The sequence below is a fragment of the Pezoporus wallicus genome, unplaced genomic scaffold, assembly GCF_028554395.1.
Source record: "Pezoporus wallicus isolate ANWC-B61680 ecotype Strahan unplaced genomic scaffold, APGP_CSIRO_Pwel_v1 contig_14230, whole genome shotgun sequence".
Taxonomy (NCBI): Eukaryota; Metazoa; Chordata; class Aves; order Psittaciformes; family Psittacidae; genus Pezoporus; species Pezoporus wallicus.
The window spans coordinates 62,794-76,098 of record NW_026637387.1 but is presented as its reverse complement, the minus strand read 5'-3'; the positions used below and the strand labels follow the sequence as shown (position 1 = coordinate 76,098).

Genomic DNA, 13,305 nt, shown 5'->3' with positions numbered 1-13,305 from the left:
GAGACACCGTGATACAGCAGCACCCCCGGGACCGGGGGGCGAGCAAAGCCCGGCCACGAGCCCCTGCAGAGGGGGGCTCAGCGGGGACAGTCCCGCCCCAAATCAACGCGTTCCTACATCACCCGCTGCTTCTCGCACGTTCCAGACCCCGGTCCTGTCCCGGCCGTTCAGCACCCGCCCAGGGAGGGGCCCAGGACCCATTCCTGGTCTCGCCTGGGGTCCCCCAAAGCACCTGAGGGTCCTGCAAAGGGGTGGGAGGGGGAAAGGGGGGCTCCCCTGCCTGCAGACTGGGGGGAATCAGGGCACAGATGAGGGGGAAGAAGGCAGGGAGGAGAGGAGCCCGGCCCCGCACCCTGCCTGGGAAGCTGGAAAGGCCACAGATTTTTGGCAGGGGCGGCTCAGGCATCCCGTTTGGAGGCTGAGGTGATGCTGCTAATTATAAGGCAGGAGAGCAGAGCCGCAAGACTAAGGGCAAAGGTATGCTGGGCGCGACGTCAGCGCTGCCTCTCCTCGTGGATGAGTAAGAAGAATGAACTGGAACGGGCTGGAAAGAGCTGAGCTCTTCTGCCCAGGATGATGTGATGTTTCGGGGTGAGGCCACGCCCCCCGGGAAGGGAAATAAAAGCTGCGAGCAGCAGAGCCGGGGCAGAGCGCTCACAGCCCGCTGAAGAGGGGACAGCAGCGACAACAGCGACAGCAGCGACAGCAGCAGCAATAATAACAGCAGCGATGCTTTGCCGAATGCATCTCGCACCATTCGCCTCCAGCGCCCTGGCCACCCAGCTGGGCACCGTGAGGACCCTCTGGCCCCACGCAGAGACCATCTTCACCGAGCTGCAGCAGGAGATGGAGAAAGCCCGGGAGTTCATGAGCAGCTTCGAGCAGCTCCTGAGCAGCCAAGGAGCCAACGCCTTGGAGAGAGCCCAGCGCACCAGCACTGCCCTGGCCCCGAGCTCCGGGGAGGGCTTCTCCATCTGCCAGGACGTGAAGAACTTCACCCCCGAGCAGCTGTCGGTGAAGATGGTGGGCAGGAAGGTGGTGCTGGTGGGGCAGAAGGAGACGCAGAACGTCGACGAGAAGGGCTCCTTCTCCTACAAGTACGAGGTGCTGAAGCGGGAGTGGGACGTGCCCGAGGAGGTGGACGTCGAGGCGCTGACGTGCTCCCTGTCCAAGGAGGGGCAGCTCCGCATCGAAGCCCCCCGGCTGGCGCTGCCGGCCGCCCCGGAGAGGAACGTGCCCATCCAGGTCAGCGCCGCAGCCCCGCAGCCCGGAGCGGCCGCCCAGGATGGAGCCGCCACCAAAGCCCAGGCGTAACGGGAGGGAGCCGACGGCCCGCGGCAGGACCAGAGCGAGTGCCGGGCGTGAGCCCGGACAAGCTCCATCACTGATGTCAGTTTTCATTACACTGGAATGCTTTTGTATCCAATAAAAATACTTTTGCATGGAACGTGCTTGTGCTCTCTTGGTGTTGGGCGATGGGGAGGCTGGGTCCCGGTCTCAGTTCTTAGTGCCAGCGGAGCTGGGCAGACAGAGAGGGAAGAACCCCTCATGCTGCCTCATGGCAGCACAAAATGGGACCGACCTAAGGGAGGGAAGGGACCTACGAGCACCAGGCTGCTCGTGGTGGGGTTGGCAGGAATCCCCCAGGCAGAGAGAAAGGGACCCCGCTCCCCTGAACCAGAGCTCTCCTAGGAGCAGGCTCCTTCACTCCCTCTTCATGCTACTGCCAGCACCAGCTCTATAGCCCCTTGCTCCCTGGATGATGCCACTGAATGGGGACAGCCACATGGAGCAGCCTGGATGGGTATGGGGTCTCCCCACTATAGCAAGTTTCTCCTTACCCCCCCCCCTCCCAGCTTGGAAAGGGGCTGCTGGAGCCGCTGCCGCAATCCCAGCATCAGGGAGGGCAAATCCCAAATCCAGGCAGTGCATAAACAGCCTGCTCAGGCCCGGGCAGGCAGCAGGTATGCACGCACGCAGGCAGGCACGCCTGTTTGTGCTAAAGCCACTCTGAGCTCACACAGCCCTTCCCTATGGCAGCGGAGCATCAAGCGAGGAGGCTCCGTGACCCCCTCCAGGTCCCCAGCGCACACTCAGGCAGCAGCCAGACCCCATCACAGAGATGGAGACTCAGAAACGAAGCCCCAGCAACCAGGAACCAAGTAAAAGGAGCCAGCAGATGGCAACAGCAACGCACCAGGTGTCCATGGGACGGTTCCCGGTTGGGATTGGGGAAACTCTTCTCCAAGAGGCCCACCCATCTCTTGGAGAGCAGCAGCACCAGTCCAAACCCTGCTGGAAGCAAGGACACCTCGGATGTGTCCCCCACAGGGGGCCCGAGTTCCTCTGACAGAGGAAGGAGCCTCTGCTCCAGGTATCAGGAATTCAGTGCCCGACTTCCTCCAGACCCTTCCTGCTTGCTTTAAGGAATGAAAGCAGGAGCCAAAGGCACCAAGCCCTTGGACAGAGCATGAAGCCCCCAGGAGCTGAGGCTGCTCGCAGCCAGCTTCATTCCCAGGTACCCCAGAGAGCTTCCAGAGGCCCCAGGGCTGGGCAGGCACTTGGGCTATAGCAGAGCTCCAGCTCCAGCCCATCCCAGCCTTCACCCTCTGCCAAGCACAGCAGCAGCAGAGCTGCCAGGGGATGCGCCGTCTTCCACCCTGACTCCAGGTCTCCCTCATGGGGGTCCACGCAGCAATGACAGGAGAGCAGCATCTTCCAAGCTCTCATCCTAACACAGAGGTGGTCCCTGCTCAGCAGTACTCAAGCACAGCATCCCCAAGCCCCTCCACTTGGCAGCTGAGCTCCTCCCCATGCTGCTCCCCACCTCTTCCCAACTTGCACCATAGCTTCCCTATAGAAGTACCAGGCAATGAGTAATCCCCACTGTTTGCCTCCAGCACAGCGCAGGCTCCTGCAGCCCCATGGTAAGGAGTTTGTGCTGCTCCGTGGAGCTGCGGCTGCAGGAATGGGGACAGCCCACTCCTCCCTGCCAGGAAGGCTTCCCTATGGGTGAGCAGGGTGTTGTACATCCACCCCCCAAAGCCCAGCACAAGCGTTAGGTTCTGCTCCCCTCCTGTTTGAGCTGATTAAGAAACATGAACATTGGTGATTGGGATAAGGTTTATAAAAATCTTGTTTTAATCACACAAAACTGAAGTTTGTGATGAAGACTAAGTCGACAGTTCCTCTTAAATACCAGTGTGCATAAGACATTGCATTAGGCACTAGGCAGCAGCCAACATCAGTTAGAGTCTGGCAACAGAAGCCATTTGAATACCTCCCTTCATACTGTGTGGAATTACAGCCTTTCGCAATACATCGTTATCCGAGGCTTCCCCCACCCCACCTCTGTACAGCCGTCACCCCTGTGGATTCAGAGCAGGGTTAACAACATCAGTGGCATCACAACCATCAAAAAAAGGACAATTTTCTATACAAGATTTTCGTTTCTTTTGCAAAAGTTGCAACAGGATTAGTGCATTGTGACAGAACCGGAGATAGAAAAGAGGAGTTGGCATGCTGGAGTCCAACACAAAGAAAGACAACAGGCAGCTCGTTGGATGTACTATATTGACAAGATACTGATTGGTTACATGAAGAAACATACAATACAAAATACAGAAGAAACCAGTTTCGCTTCCCTCTGCCCCACCCCAGAATACTCATCATTGATTTGGTCAATAAGTGGCTGAAGAGCCAGAGTTTGTCACTCTAATGCTACAGTTTAGTGGTTGTTCTAGGCGTATCATACCGGGATTAGCCTCAGCTTTTACATACAGGTGATCTGAAACAAGGCTGTCTAGTCTCAATATCCCTTTGTTTCCAATAGTGAACTACAGTACAGTGGGACCTGGGTGCCTCGGGACCCCCCCCTCACTGAAGGGCTGGGCAGGCACCAGGTCGTGCATCCACCACCACCAGGAAGAGGGAAGAGCAGAAGTTCATATATTAAAAAAGTGACTTAAGACTTAGAATTGAATTAGTATTTGTACAGAAAGGTGCAGGTGGAAGAACTCCCTCCAGCCTATGATCAGAAAGGGATGGAGAAATCACAGCGGCCACGGGCAGCGGCCGCTCTACGGTTAAGTGCGATTGTTAGCGTGGATTCCAGTCACGTCATTCCAGGGCTCCGGCAGCGGGGCCGCCCGCTCAGTTGCTGCAGCACTGGCTCCTGCTGGGCTGACTGCTCTCCTGGAGGTCAACCACCCGGTTCCGGCCCGCGCCGCCCGCCGCCGTCTGGGGTTCGGTTTTTGGCAGTTTCTTGGCTGGAAGGAAACCAGGCGTGAGGTGGCTCCGGTGCCGAGGCCAAACCCACCCCACTCCACGCACACCCAGCTCGGCTCGGCCCCATCCTCTGCAGCAGCTTGGGACTGGGCACTGCCAGCAGCAGGAGGGTAGGAAACAAACCCGTTCCAAGCGCTGGCTGCCGATCAACCCCACTCCTTCCCTGCTTAACACCCAGATACTGGGAGAGGGAAGAGGCTTTGGGCAAAGGCTCCAACCACTCAGGGATGTGACCGCTACAAGCTGGTTCTCTCCAGCCAGAGCCTCCTCCAACCCAGCAGGGACGGGAAGCCCCCATGGTGCCCACAGGGCTGGTGGCTCCGAGCTACCCCAGTCACCCTGCAGCACACGTGCTGTTACCTATTGCCATGAAGATTTCATTCACATTCATCGCTGTCTTCGCAGACGTCTCCATGAACAGCAAGCTGTTGTCATCTGCATACGTCTGTGCATCCTACAAACAACCACGTCGGAGTGGTAAAGGCACCCTGCCAACAGGAGGCCCAAGCAGGCTTCACACGCTTCACTTGCTGGCAAACCAACCACTAAAGGAGCTCTGTCCCACTCCAGGCCATTCCCCCCCCACACCCCAGCACCCTGATCCTGCCTGGGGAGACACACACAACCAGTGCTGCATGGCCAACATCCCAACAGCCTGGCTGGGGAACAGCAGAGCAGGCTGCTTGTGAGCCCCCTGAGGCCAGGGTGCACACAGCCTGCCCTGAGCAGCACACCACCTTGTACTTTGGTTAGGTGGGGGAAATACAGCCTGTCAATGCACCACCAGCCAGCCTGTGCAGAGGTCTGAGATAAGAGCTTCTCCTTGAAGGTTTGCCTCAGACAAGGTAAGAGCTCCAAAGGGCAGAACAAGCTGGGAATGGTTCTTCACTTGTCTTGTACCTAAAAGATGCTGTTTCACACCCTGCTGAAGACAGCCCTGGATGAGTAAGGCACCAGGAGAAACTGAAGACAGAAGCTTGTGCTCTGTGGGCCTTATTCTACATTCAAACCATGACCAACAAGAGCTACAAGTACAAACTGCTACCAACAAGAGGAGCACACAGGAAAGGCAGGCTGCAGCTCGCTTTAGGTGGCATCCTGGGGTCCTGAGCAGCATTAAACCTCGACTTCCACTCTCCCTCAAAGCATTGTGGACATAGCCACCCTCTCCCCCACTTAAGCAAACAGCTGCTTCCCTGACTTGCTTGGGTAACAACTGATCTGGATTCCCACTCACCTGGAAGTCCACAGCTCTCTTGGTAGCAAGGTCTGCCTTGTTTCCTGCTAGTGCAATTACAATATTTGGGCTAGCCTGCCTCTGCAACTCTTTCACCCAGTTCTTGGCTCGTACAAATGTGTCCTGGAAGCAAACAGGAGGCAGCAGTAAGGAAGGGCAGCCTCTTATTAATCCACAGTGAAGATATGATTAGAACAAGTCTTTCCTGTAAGAAGTTTTCTGCCTCTACAGCACTTTGTAGCAGGATCCTTTATCAGCTTAGACAGCCTTGGTCACAAGTGAGGAAGAGGCCATGAGCAGTTGTCAGACACTCAGCACCTACAGGCAGGCATCTGCAGGGACTCTGAACCCAGCCACTCTCCAGGGAGCTGAGAAGCATCAGCTGCAAGCACAGCCACCTCCTGCCAGCAGAGACCCCCAGCCCTGCCCAGTACTCACTGTGTTAGTGATGTCGTAGACAACGATGGCTGCCTGGGCACCCCGGTAGTACATGGGTGCCAGGCTGTGGTACCGCTCCTGTCCTGCTGTATCCCAGATCTCAAACTTCACCGTTGTGTCATCCAAGCAGACCGTCTGTGTTAGGAAGGCAGCTGAAAGAGAAGGTCCATGTTTGCCTCAGCTCCTCCCGGAGAGCCCTGCAGCAGGAGCCAGGAGCTCACAGCAGTTCTGCTTCGGCAGCAGGAGCCCCAGACAGGGGCCAGGGCAGAGCTGCTTGCTGTGAAGTCACAGCTCTGCCATATCACCCGCTCCTTGCACACAGGAGCCCAAGAGCCACCCCACAGCCGGCAGGAAGGTGGCCCCCAGAGCCTGGGCACCAGCCAGCCATGGGCGCAGCAGCGCTGCCAGTCCCTTGCCCAGCAGCCTCCTCACACATCACCCAGTGCAGCTGCATCACCAGCAGGATTAGCTTTGGAGAGCACCAGAGTGCCAAAGCACTGAAGTCAGCTCAGTTACACTGTACTCCCCAGCTTAGTAACTGGTGATTTTCTTGTTCCAGCAAGTATAATACCCCGTGTTACATCCAGGAGAAAAGCAACCAGCCCGAGATACAGACTGAAGAACAGCAGAATGCCCACATGACCCTCTGCAGCAGAGCATTAAGCCCTGCTTGCCCATAAGCTATAGTTACAGCTCTACTTACTCTCTTCATGGGTTACTAGAGTGATAAATGAAGCCTTTTCTCAGTACATACCTCCTAATATCACTGCCCAGAGGCCCAGGTGCTGACTGACCTTTGATTGGTGACACCGTGCTAATGATGTCAAGCTCAAGAACTAGACCTGAAAGAGCTGTGGAAGTAGTTAAGAGTATCAGGCTAGAAACAGCCCCCAAATCCCAGGTCATGCTCTGAAGAGATAATTAAGGACTATCAACCAAGCTGAAGGCATCAGTTCTAATTAGAAGCAGGAATTCAAGCTCTGGAAGTGAAGATGCCTCAGAGGCAGAGCACACGGTTGCCATAGCATTATCCTGTGGTGATCTCCACACTAACAAACAAACTGTAAACTGAGAGGTAAAGCACTGCCTGCCTGATACCGACAGCAAAAGCCTCAGCCCAGCAGCCATCAGCACTCCTGATGCCCCTGGAGCACGTTCAGGAGGCATCTCTGGGCTGCAGGCACCTGGCATCGGCCTCACCTCCAATTGTGCTCTCCTGGTACTCGTGGAACTGCCCCTTGACGAAGCGCAGGACGAGGCTGGACTTCCCCACCGCCGACTCCCCCAGCAGGACGAGCTTGAACTGGCAGATTTTGTTCCCAGCTGCTGGGCCATTCGGTCGAGCAGCTCCACCTCGCCCTGCCATGGTGGCCGAAGCGCAGGGGTGCCGAGAGTTAAAGGATGCTGCAGGTTCTGTGCTGGGATCCACCTGGAGGCAGGTTGCAACTGGAAGAGGAAGGCAGAGTGAGGGGCACAGTCATGGACCAGGTCTAGAGGGTGGGTTTGACCTGCAGCCACCACCAGCACAGGCAGGTGGGGCCTCCTTCCCATGGGGGTAAGCTATGAGCTGCAGCACCACAGCACCACTGTCAGTGAGCAGCTCCTTCAGCAGCATCCCAGGTCTCCCGAGCCTCCTTGGAGAAGGGATGTTGACAACACAACCTTCCCTCCCCACCACCTCCACTGCGTGTGGCTGTTGCCTCACCTTGCTGGGGTGAGGCAGGTAGAGAGCAGCCAGCACACCAAGTGCTGTTATTAGAGCTTCATCTATTGGAACAACAATTACTCAGCTCACAGAGGTAACCGAGGTTGACCTTTAGCTCCTTCCTCCTCTCCTGAACTCCCAAGGCAGCAACTCCAGACTACCAATGCAGTGCAGGGGTGGTCAAGTGCCACACGTAAGCAGTGCTGCCTCTCAGTCCTTCGGGTCACGAGGCATTCAAAGGCGGTCTCTATAGGTAGGCTGTAGCTTAGAGGCACTCACCCCAAGCCATTAAATACTGCACCTTAGAGCAGAAGGCAGGCAGAAGCACAAAACCATCGCAAGAACAGCAAGACAAGGTGGTTTTCATCCATAGTAACCACACGTGAAGCCTCGGTGCCTTCCCAAGCACTTAGCTCTACTGCACCCAGCAGAGAACAGCAGTACTTCGAGCGCAGTTACACAGATTTAGGCATATTTCCTGTACTCATCACAACTCCCACTTCCTGTCAATGAGAAATGCTACAACTGATTGCATCTGCTCTGCATTGCCTCTTTCCCTTCAGCTCTCATAACCCAAGCTGCTGGTTGACAGACTGCAAAGAGTCCCCCCAAAGACAATTTCTCCTCGTTCTGAGTGTACCCCCAAAGTCACTCTGGGTGTGCTCCGAGTACATTCAGCATCTCTCCATAAGGAAAAAGCTCAAAGCAGCTTGAAATGGGCCTGAACTGGAAAAACAAGGCTCAGGGCTGCCTCCCTACCAAAGGAGAGTGTCCAATACCTGCTTTCCAGGGCTAAGCCTGCCTGGCTGTGAGGTTCAGCTCCAGAGTTTGACAGGAAACACAGAGCCACTTCAGTCAGAGCTCACCCCCAGGGACAGCCCATTAGTGCCATGGGCAGGAGAACCTCTGCAGCATTCAAAACACAAAAGCACTCCTGCATCCTCTCACCTAGAGGCACTGAACCTCAAATTGGTTTGAGCAGGAGGCAAGGCAGAAACCTGCTTTAGCCAGCACCAATCACTGAAGCCAGAAAGGAACCAGGAGTAACATCAGTGCAGCAAGATGCTTCAGGAGCCTGAGTGTGAAGAAGCCACTGCTTTCAATGACCTGGGTTAAGTCAGTGAAAAACATTGCTTTCATCAGAGGAGAAAAGCTGGATAGGAAGCAAATTAGCCACTCGTTTTGCTGGGCAGTGAGGAAGCAGCACTCTGCAGCTCTGGTTGCCACCAGGTTCAAGAGCATCAGCCTGAAAAGCTTCCCACCTTTGAGTTTCTCCTCTAAGCAGGGTTTACCAAGGACCAGCTTTTGCTTGTTTAACCTTGCCCTCCTCTCGCAGGGCAGTCTGTATCAGCTCTGCTGCTCTTTCAGACTAACACTCGGCACAGTAAATGCCACGTGAATCATGCCTCTGCCCAGCTATGACCTCCTGAAACACGATAGGGGTGATCCCCAGAGCAAAACAAGGAAGTGAGCTCGGTGACATCCTCAAGTCTTGCCACGACCTATATTTCACACATCTCCATCCATGTCTCCATCTGGTCGTGCTACAGGAGCCCAAACAGAACTAGGCAAACGTGTCTGCATGGCCAGATCATCGTGGATTGCTGCTGACCAGAGCAAGCAGCGAAGCAACTTTTAGTTCTGGAGAACCTGATCATCCCCTAAAGGTGGTTTGAGGTTCCGGGACTTCACATCCCCATGAGATGCTGCCAGACCTTCAGGATGGTTTGGGTGGGACTGACGCAGTTCAGATGGCCCAAACTGCTCCCGGGGGGGGTCTCGGGCTAAGCACATCCATGAGACCAGGACAAGCAGCTCAGCATTGCTGCTGATGTCCACAGGAAGATGCCCAGGAGAACACGAGGTCATGCTCGAGCCGCAGGTCAGCCAGACCGAAATAACTACAGGGCCACCATGCCAAGGGGGGGAAGTGGCTGAAGGTGCAGCCTGCCCCACGAAGGTGATGCTGCTTTGCTTGCCCTATACCTGCCCCCTGCACACGCAGGAGCTCTGCGGCACACAGGCAAAAGCCCCAGCTTTGTTATTGTGAACTCTGGGCACAGGCTCTTGGTTGGTTGGTTCAGTTTCAATGCCTGATGCTGTCCAGACCTCCAAGCCTATCACACTTCCGTGGTTTACGCACCTCTCAGCACTTCCCTGTCTGACAGGATCTGCTGCACTCCATGAATACTGAGCCCAAGGATTGGAGAGCCCCGAATGAGAAGGCACTGCTGCACCCCCAGCCCCTCCCAGAGCAAGGCAGCTCTCCAGAGCTGTTGGGATGCTCGAGAACAGCACAACAGAACCCGATGCCTTTGCCCTGTGTCCACTCAGCAGCAAGGACTCCTCTGAAAGCTGGTGAGAGCTAGAAACCCAATCCTGAAGAATCCAGTAACCCGAGAGGGCTGCTTCTGCTCAGAGCTATGCAAGAGGCCGTTTCACCAGGGATTTGTTGGCTTAGAATCAAGATCCTCAAGACAAAAGCCCCACTGAAGTATTTATCTTGTTAAATAGCTGACAGTGTTACATGAATTCCTTGGCAAAGGAAGCCCTGAAGTTACTGAGTGGTTTTGCTTCACCTCACACCGAATGGGCAGCCGGCCATCGCCAGCAGGAAGCTTGTGCTACCTTGCTCCTACCCCAGAGGCAGTCAGCTTCGGGACCCAGATTCACTCAGCAAGAATGAGACCCAGCAGAACACCACAGACTCCCCTAGCCCGGATGAGCACAGCACAAGGTGCCAACCTGAGCATCCAACACACTGGGAGAGCTTCTCCACACTGCAGGGGAAAGAGCCACAGACCCAGCTCTTGGAGAGGAGACGAGATGAGCCAGGAAACACATTGATGACCCCAGTCCCTCAGCCCCGTAAAGTCTGATCAGTTTTAATACTTCATCTTTCTACAGGCAACATGCACTTCCCTCCACAAACAAAGGGCTCAGTGTCTGGATCAGCAGGGCTGTAACCCAGAGCTTCAGTAGCAGCTCTGAATTGGGAACTAGCCATTGCAGTTGTCAGGAGCTGCTCTAACAGCCTTAAAGTACAGGTTCACAGACCTAAATCAGCTTGGTCACAATTCTTCTAGAGAGTCTCATGCCCAAACCTCCCAAATACTTTGGCAACTGCATTTTACTTTAGAGCTAAACAGGATTTACATTAACAAAAAGTTAAATTACTTTTAGTTGGTAGCTACAGCCCTGAACAAGAGTAGCAAGATCGGTAAGCCCAGCTCCTTCCCATGCTTCTGATACACCCATCTGCTTCCCGACACCTGCAAAGCCACAGCCCCCAAAGCAGCCCCAGAAGCTCTTCCAAAACAACCCTATCTGAGCCTTCAAGGCCACCAGGCTGCAGCCACCGCTCAGCCCAGCAAGGGGCTGTGTGCAGGGAGCCTGCAGGATGGCACCGCAGGCGCTTGTTGAGCAGGCAGTGCTGTGATCATCTGGAGTCAAGGGCAGCTCCAAACACAGTCACACACAGAAAGGGACTGCTCAGTTTAAAGCACATTTGCTAAATGCCACCTGAAAGCTAAGCCAGGAACACTCGTGTATCCTCCAGAGCTGATCTGACTCTGGAAGATGCCAGCCTACAGGACTGTGGCAAGATGGGCAGCACTTGGGTGAAAGGGCGGCATCAAGCTCCCTCAAGCCTTCTTCTAGCCAGTTTAACCCCATCCACATCCCCTCAGGAGGGTGTTAAGTGGTTATTCTTTACCAGGAATTCTTGAGAACACCCAACGAGGTACAAAGACATTCCACTTCCTGATGCTGCCTTGGAGCTACAGGTTTTTAGTGCTCACACAGTTGACTAGGTATCAGCAGCAACAGTTATTAGCATGTTGGTCACAGTGGCAGCGCAAGGAAGTTCCATGTCTAACCCAGTAGGGGGGTTAATTCTGCAGAAGAGCATGACTAATTGCTTTTAAAACTGCTGTTACTGTCCTCTTAGATCACCACAGCTGAACAGAGAAACAGAGAGTGGAGCCAGGCTTAGGTACTTCTGGTTATCCTTGACACTGCAAAGACTTGGGCCCATGGCGCAGCAGATGAGGCACAGTGAGGCCGAAGGAGCAACTCAGGAGCACAGTCTGGACCTGCTGCAAATGGAACAAAAGCACCAAGTGTTTAATTGTGCAGGCAAGGGTCTTTGAACCCCTGCTCCTGCACGTGCCCCTTGCTCAGCATGCCCTCAAAAGCCAGTTTAATAACCCAGAAATCCAGCAGTGTGTGCCTTTAGGTAACACCCACCATTCTGGGAACAAGAAGGCAAGATCACTGACACCGCAAAGCACAAAACTGCCGTCTTCCCCACAAGAGAATCAGTGACCTTCATAATATCTTTTCCAGACTTGCCTCTGGCAGCTCCTTATTTAGAGCTCTACCAAATAAAAGCAAACATTAAACCCAGGGGTTTCTTATCTGTTTATGTAGAGCTACTCCAGCAGCTCATTCCTGGGCTCCAGGGGAGGAGAGGGCTCCTCTCAGGATGGAGGTGAAGCTTTATTCTCCCCCAGCACTGCCCCTCTCGGGAAGGTTCACTGTCTCTGGCTAGCACTTGGAGTGTTTTCATCATGTTACTCTGACAACTTCACAGAACTTGCATAAGAGGCCTTCAAACTTCATACCCCAAGGGAAGGAAAGAGCTGACTCCACCATTTCTACCTTCTACCCTGTTTCAAGTATGCTGACAGAAATACTCTGGGCTACACCCACTTCATTAGAAGCGTTCCCATTTCATTTCCTGTGTCTGAAAGCACTTGGCATTCTTTCCCCCTCCTTCTTCAGGGAGATGCCCTGACCACCTACCCACTAAACACCTGAAGCCAGGATCAAGAGCTGATGACCAGCAGGGCCTAGAGCAATTCTCAAGCTGATCCCTCTTCAGGAACAGAAGAGCTTTGCTGTGATGAAGGTAATTCCACTTCTCATCCCAACAATTAAGTTTGGCCGAGCATGCAAGGCATGAATACATCACTAGACAGTTTTGTTTCAGACACTGCCCAGCTCCTTATGGGCTTCACTCATAAAGCAAATGGGACTAAACCATTTAGGTTACTAAACCTAGACAAGTGCTGTATTTTACTCTATTTGCATCCCCACAGCAAGCCAGCCTCCCCCTCACTGCTCTCCAGTAACTTAAACCCTTCTGCAGGAGTCCCATCCCATCTTCCTCCCTCACCTGAAGGGTACCAGCCCCTGAACAGCCTCGAGGGACCACCACTGCCTGGCACTATCTTAAACCCAGTGTTGTCTCAATCAGCCCGGAGCATCTTAGGGGGAGGATCACCTTTAAAGGTAGATTTGATTGCTATGAAAGCAGTTGACTGGTTGGGCATACTGTTGAGCCCCAAGTGTGAGATTATTCCAGCACTGAGACCCAGTTACTGAATCTAATTCTTCCCCTTATGGGTCTATATAGGCCCGTGCTTTACCTGCTCACCTCATGAATGCATTTAAGATGAGCATTGTTTTGCAGCTGCCTACACACACTACTCTGAATCCTTCAGGCTCTTCAGTCCCATTTCTTTCACCTTGTTAACCAGCTCAGCTGAGAGAAAACCATAGAAAACTTTTGGAGTCAAGGCAGTAGTGAGTATTAATGGCTATTCCCAGAAAGTTCACTCAGCACAGTATGCCA

The 13,305-nt window shown here is 54.3% G+C and overlaps 2 protein-coding genes across 2 annotated transcripts; one reads left to right on the top strand and one right to left on the bottom strand.

Moving 5' to 3' along the window:
* Positions 1 to 668: 668 nt before the first annotated feature.
* On the top strand, positions 669 to 1,447 carry LOC130597067 (heat shock protein 30C-like). Its single transcript, XM_057405282.1, has one exon. The coding sequence runs from the start codon at positions 730 to 732 to the stop codon at positions 1,312 to 1,314; it is 585 nt and encodes a 194-aa protein (XP_057261265.1). The 5' UTR covers positions 669 to 729; the 3' UTR covers positions 1,315 to 1,447.
* Positions 1,448 to 3,120: 1,673 nt separating this feature from the next.
* On the bottom strand, positions 3,121 to 7,408 carry RAB5C (RAB5C, member RAS oncogene family). Its single transcript, XM_057405280.1, has 5 exons — positions 7,163 to 7,408; positions 5,963 to 6,114; positions 5,525 to 5,647; positions 4,648 to 4,741; positions 3,121 to 4,268 (listed from the first exon to the last, which is right to left on the bottom strand). The coding sequence occupies exons 1-5, from the start codon at positions 7,326 to 7,328 to the stop codon at positions 4,153 to 4,155; spliced, it is 651 nt and encodes a 216-aa protein (XP_057261263.1). The 5' UTR covers positions 7,329 to 7,408; the 3' UTR covers positions 3,121 to 4,152.
* Between the last annotated feature and the right edge of the window lie 5,897 nt (positions 7,409 to 13,305).